This window comes from Oreochromis niloticus, linkage group LG10, assembly GCF_001858045.2.
Source record: "Oreochromis niloticus isolate F11D_XX linkage group LG10, O_niloticus_UMD_NMBU, whole genome shotgun sequence".
Taxonomy (NCBI): Eukaryota; Metazoa; Chordata; class Actinopteri; order Cichliformes; family Cichlidae; genus Oreochromis; species Oreochromis niloticus.
Genome location: NC_031975.2, coordinates 2,218,993 through 2,237,779, shown reverse-complemented (window position 1 = coordinate 2,237,779; position 18,787 = coordinate 2,218,993). Strand labels below are relative to the sequence as shown.

At 44.1% G+C, this 18,787-nt stretch overlaps 1 protein-coding gene across 1 annotated transcript; it reads left to right on the top strand.

Annotated features, from left to right (window-relative positions):
• Positions 1-1,836: 1,836 nt before the first annotated feature.
• Positions 1,837-18,018, top strand: prdm15 (PR domain containing 15). The gene is made up of 24 exons (XM_005464259.4): positions 1,837-1,944; positions 2,521-2,560; positions 2,667-2,760; positions 3,569-3,722; positions 3,810-3,962; positions 4,061-4,169; positions 4,258-4,341; positions 4,600-4,809; positions 6,590-6,799; positions 6,895-6,989; positions 7,072-7,159; positions 7,242-7,409; positions 8,868-8,962; positions 9,057-9,188; positions 9,859-9,999; positions 10,104-10,267; positions 10,624-10,703; positions 11,032-11,151; positions 11,254-11,385; positions 11,804-11,887; positions 15,007-15,182; positions 15,279-15,359; positions 15,535-15,756; positions 16,954-18,018. The coding sequence occupies exons 2-24, from the start codon at positions 2,530-2,532 to the stop codon at positions 17,488-17,490; spliced, it is 3,360 nt and encodes a 1,119-aa protein (XP_005464316.1). The 5' UTR covers positions 1,837-1,944; positions 2,521-2,529; the 3' UTR covers positions 17,491-18,018.
• The last annotated feature ends 769 nt before the right edge of the window (positions 18,019-18,787 follow it).

Genomic DNA, 18,787 nt, shown 5'->3' with positions numbered 1-18,787 from the left:
AGTATCACGGGATGGAAACCTGTACTTACTTTAGCTCAGTTTGTACTGTATTTGCATGTTTACAGTTTATGCTACTTTAAATATCTGCATCAACAAAGAAATGCGCTCACTGGACACTTTATTAGGAACACTTTGCCAGTACCGGGCTGGACCGCCTTTGGCCTTCAGAACTCCATTAATTCTTCACGCCATAAATTTGACAAAGTGTTGGAAACATTTCTCAGAGATTTTATAACTCATCACACAGTTACTGCACATGCTCCACCACAGCACCACGGGGCTCTAATGAATTGACTGTGAAGGCTATTTGGGTACAGTGAACTCATTTTCAAGAAATCAGTTAGATATGATATGAGCTTTGTAGCACGGTGAATTATCCTGCTGGAAGCGGCTATCACCATGGAAAGTCACCATGCCAAAGTGTGATAACAAACTATCCCACACACCATTACATCCCCACCAGCTGCCTGAACCATTGATGCAAGACAGAATGGATTCATGCTGTCGTGTTATTTATACTAACTTCCACATCCACACGTGGCTGCAGAAATTGAGACAGAATAGGCTATGTTTTTGTGAGCCTGCGCAAACTGTAGCCTTGGTTTCCTGGTCTTTGCTGACAGCATGGCACCCCGTGTGGTCTTCTGCTGCTGTGGCCAGTCTGCCTCAGGGTTTTGCATTCAGAGATGCTCTTCTGGTTGAAATGAGTGGTTATTTGATTTACAGTTTTCCTCCTTTCACAAAGAAACAGTCTGGCCATTCTGCTTTGACCTAAAATAAATATCACTGGATATTTTCTCTTTTTCTGACTTTTTTTTCTGCAAACTCTAGAGATGGTTGTGTGGGATCAGCAGTTTGTGAAATACTCGGACCAGCCTGTCTGTCACCAACAACAAAGCCACAATTATGGCGGTCCCTTTAATCACCTTTCTTCCCCCTTCTGATGTTTGGTTTGAATTTCAGCAGGCCGTCTTAGCCATCTGTACATGCCTAAACGCACTGAGTTGCTACCATGTTATTGGCTGTATGGATCTTTGCATTAATAAATGAATGAAGCAGTTGGATATAACAAAGTGGCTGGTGAGTGTATTGTGCTTTTTATGTCTATATTTTTCTAATCTCCTAGAACAACTAGTAAATGTCTGTTGTCAGACCTCAAACAATTAAGGTAACTGATTGCCCCAATGGTCCAACCTTCACTATCTCTCCTCTGCACATGTCCAGACTATCACAACTTCATGCAACAACTATGACAGGCCATACAGGATATCTCTGTAAGCTGTTAGTACGGTCCTTCAGACATATCATATTAGAAATGTGTACTTGTGAAATTATTGTAAATATAAAAAGTGGGCATACTTAATCTCAAAAAAAGAGTCCATATAAATCAAAAATTCAAAGAACAGAAAATGTCAAAGAAACATTAACAAGAGTTAAAACACACGCTCATAAAAAGGAAACTATATAGATATAGATATCATTCTCAAAAGGTTTAACTAGTAGACTTTAGTAAGCTCGCACTGTTCCATGTGTTTAATCACTTTGCTTATAAAAAGATATTTTGGTATAAAGAAAACATGTAAAAAGCTTCTTGACACTGAAATTTTCATTAAATGTGTTGTTAGGACTGAAACAGAAAGCGAAACGTTGTTGTGAGAGCAAATGTTGTCGGAAGTTTGATAAAGTAGCTATAAGCAGCAGCATACGCTTACATCTTTGCTTTTACTTTTGGTATTTTGTGCACATTTTGTTAACTTCTGTAGTTTCTATAAGACTAACAACTGTTACACGTATGAGGTAGTAGGACCTAGGTTAGTGCCATTGTGTTGCGCCTACATTTCCCATAATGCAGTCGGGGCGGCTCGTTTCCGGTCCTGCGCCGTTTCTGGAGCGGATTGGAACCCGGAGTCAGGATTTGGTAAATGAAGGGGTTTTGCAGAAAAGGTAACGTGTTTCCCGACCAATACACGCCGCCTTTCTACCAAATGGAGACGCAGTTTGGTAGTGAAGGTGCAGCTGATCCGTCCGGTTTTGTCCGAGCTCACCCGAAGCGCCTCCACCACACACCGGCGGCCGTTGAATAGCATTGACTCCGGTTTGGGGGTTTGCGTCTCCGGTCCATCCGCCATGCCGACTGTTCTTTGTTACATTTTAGCAAAGAGGAGCCGCTCAGATCGGAGTTAAAACCCGGCTAGAGTTTGGGAACGACTCAAATCCTGGATCCCGTCTATTCCCCGGGCTGCATATGTTAAAATACACGCGTCAACTGTTTCGCGTAGACCAAAAACCAGTTAATGTTTTCATAAGACACTAGTGTACAGCCGGTAGGGCTGATGCATTCACGTACACCTGAAGGGTCCCACATTAAACGATGAGCAGGCTCAGAAGTTCAGTTACATCCTGAAACACTCGTTAAAGTACTTCCTTCGTGTAAATGTGCAGTAAAACTGAGTGCGACCAGGCTGCTGCTCTGCGTGCTTTCTGGTAAACCCCTGATGCAAATACTTTCCCTCTCTGTAGGTTGGCATAATGGCTGAACAGACACCAGATGAGTTCATCTGTGAGTATGACTCCAGCCCTTACTGTCCCCTGTGTGTGTGTGTGTGTGTGTGTGTGTGTGTGTGTTAAAGCACTATGAAGACGGATGTGATGTGTGTATCTGACAGGGTGCGAGGACTGTGGCCAGTACCATGACTCTGAGTGTCCTGAACTTGGGCCGGTGGTGACTGTCCAGGACTCCTTCGTCCTCAGCCGAGCTCGGTGAGTGACAGCTGGAAGTGTCAGGTGGGGGTTTGGGGCCATTCTTTGAACTCAAGTTTCTTTTTAAAGATTCAATCAGAGCAAAACCAAAGGAGGAGAAACATCAATCCCTGCTAGCGCTGACATCCAGTCATCCTGACCTGTGAAATTACAAATCCCATTCACGTGTCACCTTATTGATGTTCTAGACCTTGCAAAGAGATTGTCCAAGTATCCCACTGTGGGTGGTTGCGTTTCTGCCACTTGAAGCTTCATCCTACATGTGGAACTTTTTAAAATGGCCCCTTAAAAATAATAGAGATCTCACAAGCATACAGCTGCCTTCCTCGAGCCTATCTCAGCTGCAGTTTCTTTTTGGTTTTTTTTTTTTCCTCACTCTCTCTCTCTTCCTAGGATATTTTGGATCATTGGGGCTTCTGTCTATAATATTGCACAAAATTGCTCAAAGGGGAGGACACACCATTTTTCAGCATTTCAGCAAAGTAATCAGCATACTGAATCAAGTGATACTGAAACTAAGGGATCACAAGAAGGCAGACAGGCAGGAGGCTGGCCTTGTTATTATAAAGACCCTACAATAACCAGATGATCCTCTGTGATCAAGCACTTAGCAACAGTGGCTGGAAAATTCCCCGTTTTAACAGGAAGAAACCTCTGGGAGGAGTCTGCAGTAACAGGTTGGGGGTTGTGATTGGTTATGATGGAGAGCTGAGAGTCGTCGCTTTGAGCTTTTATCATGCTTTTAGCTTACAGTGCTGAACAGACAGTAATCATGAGTTTACGCCATGTTGCTCTTTCCTTGGATCAGCTCGTCTCTTCCAGACAGCCTGGAGATCAGAGAGGTGGGAAATGGCGAGGAGGGGGTGTTTGTCCTGCACCGGCTGGTCAAGAGGACTCGGTTTGGGCCCTTTGAAGCAAAGAGGGTTCCCCACCTGGAGAAGGAAGGAGCGTTCCCCCTGAAGGTGCACTTGACCCCCTGCTTTAAATTGTACCTGTGCATGTGGGTTTTAACTTTAACTTCCTTCTTGATCCTCTCTGTTGTTGGGCAGATCTTCAAGAAGGACGGTGTGGTGGTGTGTTTTGACTCCAGCAGTGAGGAGGACTGTAACTGGATGATGCTGGTGCGACCTGCCAGTGACCACAAGCATCAGAATCTGACGGCTTACCAGCAGGATGACGAAGTGTTCTTCAACACCTCCCAGGTATCTTCCTCCACCTGAAACCTGCACAGCTCCTTCACCTCTGTAAGGAGATTGATTTGTTGATCCAGGTGCATACCTGCTGCTGTTGTGTTTCCCAGGATGTGCTGCCAGGAACAGAGCTGAGAGTCTGGTATGGAGCGTTCTACGCCAAGAAGATGGAGAAGCCCATGTTGAAACCCCCACTTCAGCCACCGCTGCCTCCACCAGGTAGATTTGGTTACAGCACAGATGCTGTGTTGGGGTACCATGGAAACTGTGAGAGTTAGATCTTCTCGTTTTTCTCTCTTTCAATCAGATGTGACGGCTCCATCTGCTAAATCTGAGATCTCAGAGAAAAGTGGAGCCCAGCTGCCTCCAGCGGCTGAAGACAGCAGCGCAGGTAGGATCATTAAAAACACCCACCACCTCCAGTTCACACGTCTTTGAAATGTTTTCCCATATTTTAGCTAAGTTTGTGATTATAACCCCTTTTTTTTTTTTCCAACTGCATCAATTTTTCAGCAGCTTTTTGTTTTGGCAGCAAGTCCAGCATGAGTGAACGCCGCATGTTCACCCATTCAAAAGATTCTAAGCTGAACAAAACGCTGCGTCATGATCGCACACGCTGACTCATCTACCTCTTTTCTGTGGATCACAGGCAACATGCTGAGCCACCTCAACGAGGTAAAGACGGTAACGGTGCTTCCAGCAGAGCAACTCCTGCCCCAGGGGGAATGCCTGGTTGGTCCTGATGAGGAGGAGGGCAGCTCCCCTGCAGCGCAGCCCAGCCCCAAGAGAGGGCATAGCCGAGGGAGGAGAGCTAAAGGACGCAGGCCCAGTGCTGCAGCTGCAGCAAGCAAAAACAGAGGTGAGAAGAAAGAGAGAGTCAGGCTTGGGCAAAAAAAAAACTTGGTGAAACATTCTGGCTTGCAGCGGTTAAATGAGGATGATCGCATGATATTTAGAATGCATGCTGCACCAGTTAAAACACAAAGCAAAAGTAAATCGAGTGCTCCCTCGGTCAGTGCCTGTTTCCTCCACAACACAGCTCAAAGTTTCTGATATAATCACTACGTTAAAACAGATCAAATTCAAATGTGTAGCACAGCAGGAGGTGAAGAGCTTGTTCTTTGAAGCAGATCATCATCCGCTGTTTGGAAATACAGCAGATAACAAGTACTGTTTACCAAGAACAAAGCAACAAGTGTCGTAGAGCCGCGTCTGCACCACAAAACAACACAGAAAAGACACAAGACAGTTAACGCATGAAGAAAAATCCTGCAGTGCTGAGGTGAATCGCCCAGTGTCAACTCAGACGAGGCTCCTTGTATCCATCCAGCTCACAAAGACACACTAAAGTCACCAACCAATCACATTCCACTTGCACAAAGATGTGTGCCCACTAAACACGTTGAGCCAGGAATGTTTCAGGTCAGTGGTTTACTTAATGGAGAAAAGATATGTTGTCCCCTCATGCAATTATTTTTCCAAAGTGGCAAAACCTGCGCTGTATGCAAATCACCACAGGGGGAAAAGAGAGGGATCTCACGTGTGTCAAGTACTTTTCTACTTTTTCGAGAAGCCAGAAAGAAACTGCTCAGTTAAAAGTCACATGACAGCCCACTTATAGTTTTCCAAAAAGCACCTGAAGGACGCTCAGACCACGAGAAACTAAGTTCTCTGGTCTGATGAAACAAAGATTACGCTCTTTGGCTTGAGTGCCAAGTGAAAACCAAGCACCGCTCATCACATGGATGATCTCATCCCTTCAGTGAAGCATGGTGGCAGCAGCATCATGCTGTGAGGATGTTGTTCAGCAGTAGGAACTGGGAGACTCGTCATGGTGGAGGTAAAGGTCAGTGCAGCGATGCTTTCTTGATGTTAACCTGCTAGAGCGCTCTGGACCTCAGACTGGGGTGAAGGTTCATCTTCTAACACAGGGGTGGGGATATCTAAAACCTGCAGGTTAGATCTCACCCTGGGTCAACACACCTGAATCAAATTATTGGTTCATTACCAGGCCTCTGGAGAACTGCAAAACATGTTGAGGAGGCAATTTAGCCATTTAAATCAGCTGTGATGGATCAAGGATACGTCTAAACCTGCAGGACACCGGCCCTCGACGCCTGCAGTTCCTCCACCCCTGTTCTAACAGGACAATGACCCTAAACACACAGCCAAGATAACAGAGGAGGGGCTTTAGAAATTTCCCTTAATGGCCCAGTCACACCCCAGAGGTGAACCTGGCTGAACGTCTCTGGAAAGATCTGAAAAGGGCCATGTACCAACACTCCCAATCCAAACTGCTGGAGCTTGAGAGATTCTGCAAAGAAGAGTGGGAAACACTGCCCCAGAAATAGGTGTGCTAGCTTGCAGCATCATACCCAAAAAGACTTGAGGCTGTAATTGCTGCCAAAGGTGCTTCCAAGCTGCCAAGGTATTGAGCAAAGGCTGTGAATATTTATGTGCATGTTATATTTCAAACAAACTTCATCACTTTGTCATTACAGAGCATTGCATGTAGAATTTTGAGGTGAAAAATGAATATGATTAATTTTGCAATAAGGCCGTAACACGATCAAGTGTGGAAAAAAAGCTCATCTACAGTTGCTCCATCCACCTTGACGTTGGGTTCCTGATGTGTCCAGATGTGAAGCCCCCACTGGTGAGCTCGGAGCCTGTAGCGTCAGAGGGGGGAGCAAGAGCAGCAGAGAACAGCAGCCCACTGAGCGCTCCAGACAGCGGGCCTGTCCTGAAGAGGCACAGAGCGAGAGAGCACAAGAAGGTCTACGCTTGCCCCCGCTGCAACAAGGTCTTCCAGAACAGCAGCAACCTCAACAGACACATCCGATCTCATGGTATAGCTGTGGCTGTGATGGCGTCATCTCCAGATAGTTCAATTCAGAAGGAGTGAGTATGTTTACTAAAAGGTCCCTTCATGTATGGCCCCCAGGTGATAAGCTGTTCAAGTGCGATGAATGTGACAAGTTGTTCAGCCGTAAGGAGAGCCTGAAGCAGCACATCTCATACAAGCACAGCAAGAACGTGGTAAGTGACGTTCCGAACGGCTGGATCGAGGGTTTCAGCCGCTCCAGCGGTTAATGGTGTCGTGTGTTTATCCCCCCAACAGCCTGACCAAGAGTACAAGTACAAATGCAACACGTGTGAGAAATCTTTTCGCCTGGAAAATGCCTTAAAGTTCCACAACTGCCGGACAGGTTTGTTTGCCTCTCTCTTTTCTTTTTTCCCCTCGTTTCTGATCACATTTCTAACCATCCTCTTTTCGTTCCTCCTCTCCAGATGACAAGACGTTCCAGTGTGATATCTGCTCGCGGTTCTTCTCCACCAACAGCAACCTCTCCAAGCACAAGAAGAAGCACGGCGAGAAGCTCTACTCCTGTGAAATCTGCAACAAGATGTTCTACCGCAAAGACGTGATGCAGGAGCACCACAGGAGGCACGGTTTGGGTGAGTCCATGAGATTAAGTTTGATTATTAATGTTATTTAAGACAGTCTTCCTTTCTCACAGTACTAGAATGATGAGAGCAAAATGCCTCCTCTTGCTTTTATTGGGTGATGAAAAGCACTACAGGAATAAATGAATCAGAGTATGATAGTTAAACTCCCTCCCAGGCAGTCATGCTGCTGGTCTTATCAGTCACTGTGATTATGCAAGACAAACAGAATTTCCAGGAAACGACTCGCAGTCAAGTCTGCAACTAGAGACTCTGTAGGCTTGAACCTTTAAGGTTTTTAGAACACAGAGATTTTCTGTAAACCACTCCAAAGTTCATGTGTCCATATTGCTCACACAGAGCTTCTTAAATTATCAGGCCCATCTTATCTTATAGACCTCATAGTACTGTATCACACCAGTAGAGCACTTTACTCTCAGACTGCAGGCCTACTTGTTGTTCCTGGATTATTTAAAAGTAGAATGGGAGGCAGAGAACTTCAGCTTTCAGGCCCCTCTTCTGTGGAACCAGCTTCCAGTTTGGACACCAGACACCCTCCCTGCTCTAAAGATTAGGCTTAAAACTTTCCCGTTTGATAAAGCTTATATTCAGGTGACCCTCAATTATTCCTTCGCTACAATAAATCTAGGCTGCACTGAGTGTTTGTTCTTCATTCACCTCATTTCACTCTGTGTGTGCTTACACAACACTCTGCATTTAATCATTAGTCGTTTTTAATCTCTGGCTCTTCCACAGTGTCTCCTTTGTCCCGTCTCCCTCCCCTGAGCCGTGTTCTGCTGGAGTTTTTCCTCCCCCAATGTCTCCAAGTGCTTGCTCATAGGGGGTCGTTTGATTGTTGGGGTTTTCTCTGTATTATTGTTGGGTCCTCGCAAATAGAAGAGCCTCGAGGCAACTGTGACTTAGTGCTGTATAAGTAAAAACTATTGGTCAGATCTCTGCAGGTTGTTTTCAGAGACCTCTGTGTATTTGACTCCATCTGGTGTCCTTGTCGCTGTTGCTGAGAAACATCCACCATAGCCTGATGCAGCCACCACCATGCTTTACTGTAGGGTTTAGGTAGGCAATGAGCGGAGGAGCTCAACAAATGTTTGAATTCAGAGAATACTTTTAACCATACAGTTAGAGCTCTTTAATCACTGTTTAGCAAATATTAAGTGATTTGTTGCTTTGTGAGTTTAGCCAGGCAACAACAAATGATATAAAACAGTTAATTGAAGCCGTTCATATGATTGCATTACTCTGGCATTGTTAGTGGTAATCATATTGAATCTCACTTTGTAAACGATTTCATAAAACTGAGAAGGATTCGAGTTTCACGTCTCCCACACAAACACACAGATAACCAAGTCAGAGCTGAGCAGCCTGGTGCATTTTTGCACTGTTTAGATGGATTTCTTCTGTTGGCCCTGACGCTCTTTGCTGAACTAAACCTAAAATGCGTATGCACAGGACCAAAGCACATGAAGAGAGAGGAGCTGGAGGCCAATGGAGAAGAAGGGACCAAGTACAGGAAGGAGCCGTCACCCTGTCCCATTTGCAGCAAGGTAAGCCGGCTGCACATGTCGGCTCATGGCATAAAGTGCAAACCCTTCATCGTTCACCTGCTTCACTGCAGCGTGTTTCTGTGTGTGCACACAGGTGTTCTCCTGCAGGAGTAACATGAACAAGCATCTGTTGACTCACGGCGATAAAAAGTACACCTGTGAGATCTGCGGCCGCAAGTTTTTCCGTGTAGACGTCCTCCGAGACCACATTCACGTGCACTTCAAGGTGAAACCTGCAACGTTATCAGACCTTTTGAAGGGTTCGTTCACAGAGAAGCTGCTGTTTCACACAAGGTCGAAGAGTTTGTGTTTCAGTATATTCAAAAATGCAGGATTTATAGATAAAATGAATTTCTAGGATGAAAGCTGCACCACTGCTTATTCCACAGGACAGATGACACATGTTCCACTTTTTCGTTTAACAGCACCGCTGCACATTTAGCTGCACAAATTCAGAACGCTTTTTTGGCTTTGGGCCTTTGAGTACTTGGTTTCCACTTTAATCACACACACAAGGATTTACATGAATTATAGGGATGCCACTTTGACTCAGATCAGGTATCAAAATGTGGTCCATCTCTGATTCAGTATAACAGACATCTAACAGAATATTCTTTACGTTTACGTGTCCTCAGTCAGAATCTCACCATTTCTCTAAATTGTAGGTTAAAAACATTAGACTGCTGCATCCTAGGCTAAAGACAAATTCTCATTTTTAGGTGACATATTCTTAAAAAAAAATCAGAAGCACTGCTACTCAGATAAGAAAAGATAAAACAGAAATGCTCAGATGTGAGATGAAATAGCATTTTTCCACCCCAGCATGGTTCACATGGATTTTGATGCTCTCCAGAAACCTGGCGTTCATCGGGTTGAATGACGTCCTTTTATTCCAGGACATAGCCTTAATGGACGAGCAGGAAAGGGAAGGCTTCATCAAGAAGATCGGCATCTCAGCGGACGACAGTGACGAAACAGACGAGGACGAAGACGAAGATGACCCAGAGCACCATAAGTACAACTGCAAGAAATGCCAAGTAAGCCTCCTTCTGACTGTCACGGAGAAACTCGGCAGTCACATGGAGCACCACGTGTCCCAGTGTCCCACACAAATACCACATGTCCTGCTTCTTGTCTCCAGCTGTCATTTGCAAAAGGAAAAGAGTACCTGAAGCACATCATGGAGCAGCACAAGGAGAAAGCCTACGGCTGCGGGATCTGTAACCGACGCTTTGCACTTAAAGCCACTTACAACGCTCACCTGGTCATCCACCGAGAGCAGCTGCCCGACCCTTCGGTGCAGAAGTAAGACTGTAGGAAGCAAGCAAGTACAAATGCTAGTCACAGTTTTGTGGGCCAGCAGAGAAATGTATAATTGTATAAAAATAGTACTTTTGAAATCTGGTGAGGAGAAGAATACATCTGATTCCTTTAAATATGTTCACGGGAGGAAAGATGTTAACATTTGCGTGCAGCAGCCATTGAGTGCTAGTTACTAATCATTCATGCATGAGAGAGTTGAAACTGCTGACTTGCACCTAAACGGAAATGATGTCATTTTTAGTGCAAACTGTGTACTTTTCAAAAGAAAAGTACTAAATAATTATGAAGTCAGAAAAATGTACGGAAATAATTTTTAAATGTTTCGCTCTTTCCTAAAGGTACATCCATCCATGTGAGATTTGTGGGCGAATCTTCAATAGCATTGGAAATCTGGAAAGGCACAAGATCATCCACACAGGTGAAATGTTTGTTCTGTGGTCAGTGCTTAACAAATGTATTCGCCTACCACCCAGTGTAAGGTTTTTAAATGAACATTACTGGTAATCAGCAAAATCTTTTATGTTTCTGGAATGTTTCATCCAAACGCTGATCCCACGAGATTTTAATTAAGTCACATTTTTAATCCTCAAATGTGTGTTTTTATAAAATAATGGCATAAAAATGTTCCTCTGTTCAGCAAAGCAGCTGAAAGTTGTACGTCAGTAAATGTACTTTCATACTCTCACAGGGTGAGTTTGTGCAAAGGCAACGTCACAATAAAAAAAGATGTTTGTCCACTCATCCAGGGGTGAAGAGCCACGGCTGTGATAAATGCGGCAAATCATTTGCAAGAAAGGACATGCTGAAGGAGCATCTCAGGGTGCACGACGACAACCGAGAGTACCTGTGCGCCGAGTGCGGGAAAGGTCATCGCACGCCTCTTTTCCCACCGTGTAAACTTGTACAAGTAGACTTGAACTGGTGGTGGTTGAATTATTCTGAGATTGTGTCAACGTTTGCCCACGCAGGTATGAAGACCAAACATGCTCTGAGGCACCACATGAAGCTCCACAAGGGCATCAAAGAGTACGAGTGTAAGGAGTGTAAGCGCAAGTTCGCCCAAAAGGTCAACATGCTGAAACACTACAAGAGACACACAGGTAAGTGAGAGTGTGTGTGTGTGTGTGTGTGTGTGTGTGTGTATACATATAGAGCTCATTTTAATGCATTACCTTAGTCTAACACACACACACACATATAGCATAAGCATGATTGGTTGGTTACTGTGTTCTTCCATGTACACGATCAAACACACACCTGCACTAATCCTCAGTCATACACCCATACGTCACAGTCGCTGTAATTCTTTTTGTCTGTTTAGCCCCACCACACTGTCTTTACCCTATTTGTCTTGTATTGATTGTTCTCACTTGTCTCTATTGCAGTAAGAAAAAGTGTTTGTGTGTCACAGACACGAAGGATGTATACTGCAAAAAAAAGCACTAAAAACCAAGCACACCTAACAGAGAATCACGTCATTGTCCCTCAGTGCTTGTTTTTCTGTCACCGTGCTTGCAGGTATAAAGGACTTCATGTGCGAGTTGTGTGGAAAGACTTTCAGTGAGAGGACCACACTAGAGACTCACAAGCTCATCCACACAGGTATTTCATGTCACTGTGGCATCATAAAGCCAGACTGCTGTGCAGTACTCGGTTATATTGATTATTACAAGCTGAAGATGAAACTCTTTCATCTGAATCTACTTTCCTGCTACATTTAAATCAGAACATTGTAAACAAGAGTGGACCAAACCCCTTCACAATGAAGTGAGAGGCTGATAAAGTCACACAGAAAGCAACTTATTACTTATAATCTTCAAATGTAATGTAATATGTAGTAATGTAATATCTTCTTTTTGTCATAATTTAAAGTGATTTTACCAAAAATAATTTTAGCTGTTAATGTTAACTGTTGTGGTATGAAAATGTAAGTTAGCTCTTATTAGTTGTTGATGAATAGAGGAAACAGGAACTTTTGTTTGATTCCAAAAATGAGAAGGTTGGCTTAAATTAGCATAAAGGCTAAAAACATGTGGTTACAGCTAGGCAGTTTGGTCCAAAAGTAAACTTGCCAAAAAGTCCGTGACATGCAGCTGCTGCCAGGACCTTATGATTTAAGAAGCATGTTGTATCCTTTCATGTAAACGCCTGCTATTTTTGGACTGAAACAAATACTAGCGTAATGTTAGCTACATGGTGCTAACTAAACAGTAGTTTCAAGTTTTATTGTCATGTACGGAGAAACAGTGTAGCCACATTTACCCATAATGAAATTCTTTGGCTCGTGCTCCTCAGCTTTACATGAACATGTAGAAAGTGTGATGATAAAAGAGAGAAAAAAACTATTAAATATTTAGAGAATTTAAAACAAGTTGGTATTTACAGTTTGTGCAAAACTTGTGCAATGAGCATTTAAAAGGCATTTCTTGAAGTGACAGTGTGTAGAGTCCTGTAGTTGTAGTGAGTGTGTAATGGTGTGTGCAGAACGTCAGCAGCTCAAAAGCCTGATGGCTGAACCGCCTGCCGGACGGCAGGAGTGAGAAAAGTCTGTGGCTGGGATCAGAGAGGATCTGCTGCGTCTTCCTCATGCAGCGCTGTCTGTAGAGATCCTGCATGGCTGGCAGTTCAGTCCTGGTGATGTGCTGTGCTGACCTCACCACCCTCTGCAGAGCTTTGTAGTCCAGACCATTACAGCTGCTGCACCAGCTGGTGATGCAGCCGGTCAGAATAGTAGCTACACCTATGAAGCAAAGTTACAAACAATTTTTAGGAAAATGTGTTTTCTTTCTTAAACAAAAGTTTAATAAGACAGGGAAGGACTTGGAAATTTAGCAACTGAGATTAATACATTATTGAGCAACATTGTGAAGGAGTAAATAATTTGTTACACTACTCGTTACATTACTTTTGCTCCATAGATTGACCTGAAACACGTTCACATAATTACCAGTTCTGCTGTTCTACACACCAACATATATCCCTGTCGAAGTCAGAACACACATGTGATCTTTCATATGTATGAACACAAATCCAACAACACAAAGCAAAGATGCTTTGGAGTGCATTACACACAACATTGCATATGATAGGGTTTAATTTGGGGCTTCACACTACAGGGAGTGCAGAATTATTAGGCAAATGAGTATTTTGTCCACATCATCCTCTTCATGCATGTTGTCTTACTCCAAGCCGTATAGGCTCGAAAGCCTACTACCAATTAAGCATATTAGGTGATGTGCATCTCTGTAATGAGAAGGGGTGTGGTCTAATGACATCAACACCCTATATCAGGTGTGCATAATTATTAGGCACCTTCCTTTCCTTTGGCAAAATGGGTCAAAAGAAGGACTTGACAGGCTCAGAAAAGTCAAAAATAGTGAGATGTCTTGCAGAGGGATGCAGCAGTCTTAAAATTGCAAAGCTTCTGAAGCGTGATCATCGAACAATCAAGCGTTTCATTCAAAATAGTCAACAGGGTCGCAAGAAGCGTGTGGAAAAACCAAGGCGCAAAATAACTGCCCATGAACTGAGAAAAGTCAAGCGTGCAGCTGCCAAGATGCCACTTGCCACCAGTTTGGCCATATTTCAGAGCTGCAACATCACTGGAGTGCCCAAAAGCACAAGGTGTGCAATACTCAGAGACATGGCCAAGGTAAGAAAGGCTGAAAGACAACCACCACTGAACAAGACACACAAGCTGAAACGTCAAGACTGGGCCAAGAAATCTCAAGACTGATTTTTCTAAGGTTTTATGGACTGATGAAATGAGAGTGAGTCTTGATGGGCCAGATGGATGGGCCCGTGGCTGGATTGGTAAAGGGCAGAGAGCTCCAGTCCGACTCAGACGCCAGCAAGGTGGAGGTGGAGTACTGGTTTGGGCTGGTATCATCAAAGATGAGCTTGTGGGGCCTTTTCGGGTTGAGGATGGAGTCAAGCTCAACTCCCAGTCCTACTGCCAGTTTCTGGAAGACACCTTCTTCAAGCAGTGGTACAGGAAGAAGTCTGCATCCTTCAAGAAAAACATGATTTTCATGCAGGACAATGCTCCATCACACGCGTCCAAGTACTCCACAGCATGGCTGGCAAGAAAGGGTATAAAAGAAGAAAAACTAATGACATGGCCTCCTTGTTCACCTGATCTGAACCCCATTGAGAACCTGTGGTCCATCATCAAATGTGAGATTTACAAGGAGGGAAAACAATACACCTCTCTGAACAGTGTCTGGGAGGCTGTGGTTGCTGCTGCACGCAATGTTGATGGTGAACAGATCAAAACACTGACAGAATCCATGGATGGCAGGCTTTTGAGTGTCCTTGCAAAGAAAGGTGGCTATATTGGTCGCTGATTTGTTTTTGTTTTGTTTTTGAATGTCAGAAATGTATATTTGTGAATGTGGAGATGTTATATTGGTTTCACTGGTAAAAATAAATAATTGAAATGGGTATATATTTGTTTTTTGTTACGTTGCCTAATAATTATGCACAGTAATAGTCACCTGCACACACAGATATCCCCCTAAAATAGCTAAAACTAAAAACAAACTAAAAACTACTTCCAAAAACATTCAGCTTTGATATTAATGAGTTTTTTGGGTTCATTGAGAACATGGTTGTTGTTCAATAATAAAATTATTCCTCAAAAATACAACTTGCCTAATAATTCTGCACTCCCTGTAGCTGATGCTGTTGAGCTGACCTCCTCTCCTTCTCTGCTGCTGCAGTGGGTAAGACGTGGACATGTCCCACATGCGATAAGAAATATCTGACAGAGTACATGCTGCAGAAGCACGTCCACCTGACCCACGAAAAGGTAGAGGCCCAGTCGTGTCATCTCTGCGGGACAAAGGTGTCCACTCGCGCTTCTATGAACCGACACCTGCGACGCAAACACCCCGAGGTGAGTGGGCTCAGACCTGGGAGGAAACAACCCATATTACAGCACCCTAAAGGCAGACTTGACCTGAAATGCTGTCCTTCTCCTATATGCCTACAGGTGGTGTCTGTGAGAATCGACGAGTTTGATGATCTTCAGGAAAATTTGACAATGAATGATTCATCTATCAGCATTGTGCAGGTTAGAATAAAATTCTGGATTTCTTATTGACAAATGAGGTGGTTTTAGGGAGGTGTAGCTATGAAAACACTGACAAACAACAAGAAAACATATTGGATTGAGTATATCTGTGGCGTCAGCTGCCTTAAAATCTGCATTTTTCTGTACACTAAAGAAGTTTCACTTCCTTCTGCAGCCCTCTCTGACCATGGAAAAAGACGGGATGTCTCAGGAGCGGCCCAGTCGACCTTCCCGACACCCCAAGAAGAAGCAGAGAAGCTCAGCTGAGCCGGAGCTCTCCGAGTCCGATGAATACGTTGATTTCGCTGAACCAAGGCACGAAGCCATGTCAGAATTCAACGCCGTCATTGTCGGTGATGAGACTGAGACGAGCTCTGCTGTACAGAGCATCCAGCAGGTACGTGTGCACATTTCCCCCAGAAGATTCTGCTTTGTTGCTACAATAACGTGTCCAATTTCTTTCCCCCCGAACACCACGATAAGTGGATAAAGGCAGGCGGCCTGATTAAAAAGGAAAACAAAGACTGAAGTTTTTCTCCCTGAAGAGCCCTAAAGTCACCCACAGCGGCTGGCTCGACATTGCCGATGAAAGGCAGAATAAATCTGGATTTGCACTCGTTCTGTTGATTATTTAATATGAAGTCATCATTTAATAACTCTGGCATTTGTCTAAAAATGTGGCAGTTGTCTAATAAAGTTTTTTTTTTGAATGGGCTATAATGTTACATGACCTAATAAATTGCCGACTTCGGTAATTGTTGACCTAGTAGTTATGACTTCATTGAGGATAAAATGTGGACCTGTTGAATAAAGCAGGTGTAAAATACACACAAACCACAAAATGATTACATTTATAATATAAAATTGTTTTCCTACTGTTAAGACAGTGTTATGAAGTTACACAAATGCAGTGCAACGCTTGAAGCCACAATTGACAGCTAAGGCTTTGTGATTACAGATGTGCTCAAACACATTAGACCTTTAACAATTTTAATAATATAACTATGCAAAGTGGCATGATGCTTTATATAGTTTGATTTAAAAATGTGAAATAAGACGCAGTTTCTAATTTTATTTATTTTCCATTTTTCAGACATGTTTATCACATTATTTCTGTCCGGGCCACTTGAGTCAATATAAGACTGTTATTCCAGCTGCAGTAATTTATATTTGGCCTCTGTTCTGGAACTTTCCTAACATGTGCAGTATGGAAAGCCAAGAGGCCGGGAGAGCGGCAGCATCAGTAACAACACATTTCTTCCTGTTAAAAGGGAGTTTTTCCTTCCCGCTGTCACCGAGTGCTTGATCACTGGTGGTGTCTAATTGTTGGGGTTTTCTCTGCTTTATTGTAAAGTCTTTACAATATAAATCACCTTGAAGTGACCGTTGTTGTCATTTGGTGCTATGTGAATGCAATAAAATTCAATTCAGTTCAGGCAGCTGCTCTGCCAGGATCGCTGGCTGAGCTTGACTCACGACCTCAGACAGCTGCTGTTCCTTACAAACTTAGATTATAACAACAGTGTTGTGCTTTGGCGGCAGATGAGCTGCTTTCATCATCGATTTGCAATTGATTTCATTGTTGCCGTTTCAGGTGGTGGTTCTGACCGACCCCAGTGCTCCATCAGCCTCCTCCCCCAACAGCTCAGTGGGACTGACCAACATCACAGTCACGCCCATCACCAGCCACGCCCCTGCCCAGTTTACCAGCCTGCAGCCTGTCGCCGTGGGCCACCTGACAGCCAGCGACCGGCCCCTCACACTGGACAACTCCATCCTCACGGTCACCTTTGACACAGTCAGTGGCTCCGCTATGCTGCACAACCGGTCTGCAGAACTCATCCCAGAGACTGTAGGTCCTGCTGGAAGCGGGACACCCCAGTCCGTCGCCCATTTCATCAACCTCGCCACTCTGGTCAACCCCATGGGCCACCAGCTAGAGGCCCCGACTCTGGCGTGGAGGCCTGTACCTGCAGCTGAGGGCAGCCAGGTCACTCCAGTGGTGGAGGGTGCACAGGGGGAGAGTCAGGAGGCCCAGAGCCAGGGCCCAGATCCAGGCCGGCCCAGCCAGAGCCAGCCAGCCACCCCTCAGCAGCAAAGCAGTTCTGCGCAACAGATGTTCAGCTACTGAGCAGACACTAGGGGTGCAGGTCACCTCACACAGATACTGTTACATAGTAGAGTAGATTTTTAACAAACTGTACAAAGTTGTGATCACTGTCACCCAGATGCCTCTCCAGCCCAATGGAAGCAAATGGTATTGTAATATTTTTTTAATACTAAAAAGGAAAACAAATTGACAGTTAGTGAATCTCTTTTTGAGAAAATGAGGAAAAAAATGTGCATTTAGCCACAATCACTGACGTCTGAAACCAAAGCAACTGTTGAATATTCTAACACCTTACCAGCCTTGGGGGAAAAATGCATGTTTTCGAGATAAACCTGCTGCTTGAACAATGAGATGTGGAAATGCACCAACATGAAAAGCAGATGAACTTTGTGACAAATAAAGTGAAAATACGTTGACCACATTATAATAACACATGGTATTTGGTGTATTCCCTAAAGCAGCTGAGTGCTGAACAGGATTTTTGAATGCTGTAAACTGTAATTATTGTCAAACTGTCTGAAATAAATATTGGCAGACATTTTTTAAAAATTATATTTTTTAAGAAAATTCATGGGGCCGTCGTCCTTTTTGTATGCTGTCGTCTGTGACGATTGCCCGTGGTGGTGGGGGGGGGTAATGTCTGTGTTATAGTGTAGGAACTACACTAGGCAAATTGGTCCTTAGTAAGGGGCCAGACAAAGAACGATTTAATGAAACCCTATGATAGACAGAAGAGCAAAGGACCCGTGTGCCCAGGACAGAGTTACCAGGGCTCCAGCCTGGAGCCAGGCCTGGGGAGGCAGCTGCAGAGAGTGCCTGGTGGCTGGGCCTTTGCCCATGGGGCCTGGCCAAGTGCAGCCTGAAAAAGCCATATGGGCTCACCCTCCTGTAGGCCCATTTATTGTGGGGAGTCTAAGGCACACCTGTGCAATAGTCATGCTGTCTAATCAGCACCTTAATATGCCACACCTGTGAGGTGGGATGCAATATCTCGGCAAAGGAGAAGTGCTCACTGACAGAGATTTAGACAGATTTGAGAGTAATGGGTGTTTTGTGCATGTAAGAAATGTTTCATATCTTTGAATTCAGCTCATGAAAAATGGAAGCAAAAACAGAAGTGTTGCATTTATATTTCTGTTCAGTGTTTCTACACTTACACGGCACATTTTGACACTCTGTTGAATGCTTTTATTTTCAAACTTGGCAATACAGGAAGCCAAATGGAAAACATAAAGTATAGATTTTATTTGACGAACAGAGTCAGCGTCTAACTAACCAGAAGGTTTTTAGTCCATGAAGCAGTTCAGCAAACATGTAA

Excerpts from the sequence above, each read along its gene's own strand:
- prdm15 (XM_005464259.4), top strand. The coding sequence starts at position 2,530 with ATGGCTGAACAGACACCAGATGAGTTCATCT. Across the intron at positions 3,963-4,060 it reads TGTTCTTCAACACCTCCCAG|GATGTGCTGCCAGGAACAGA; the intron begins GTATCTTCCTCC and ends TGTGTTTCCCAG. Across the intron at positions 15,360-15,534 it reads CATCTATCAGCATTGTGCAG|CCCTCTCTGACCATGGAAAA; the intron begins GTTAGAATAAAA and ends TTCCTTCTGCAG.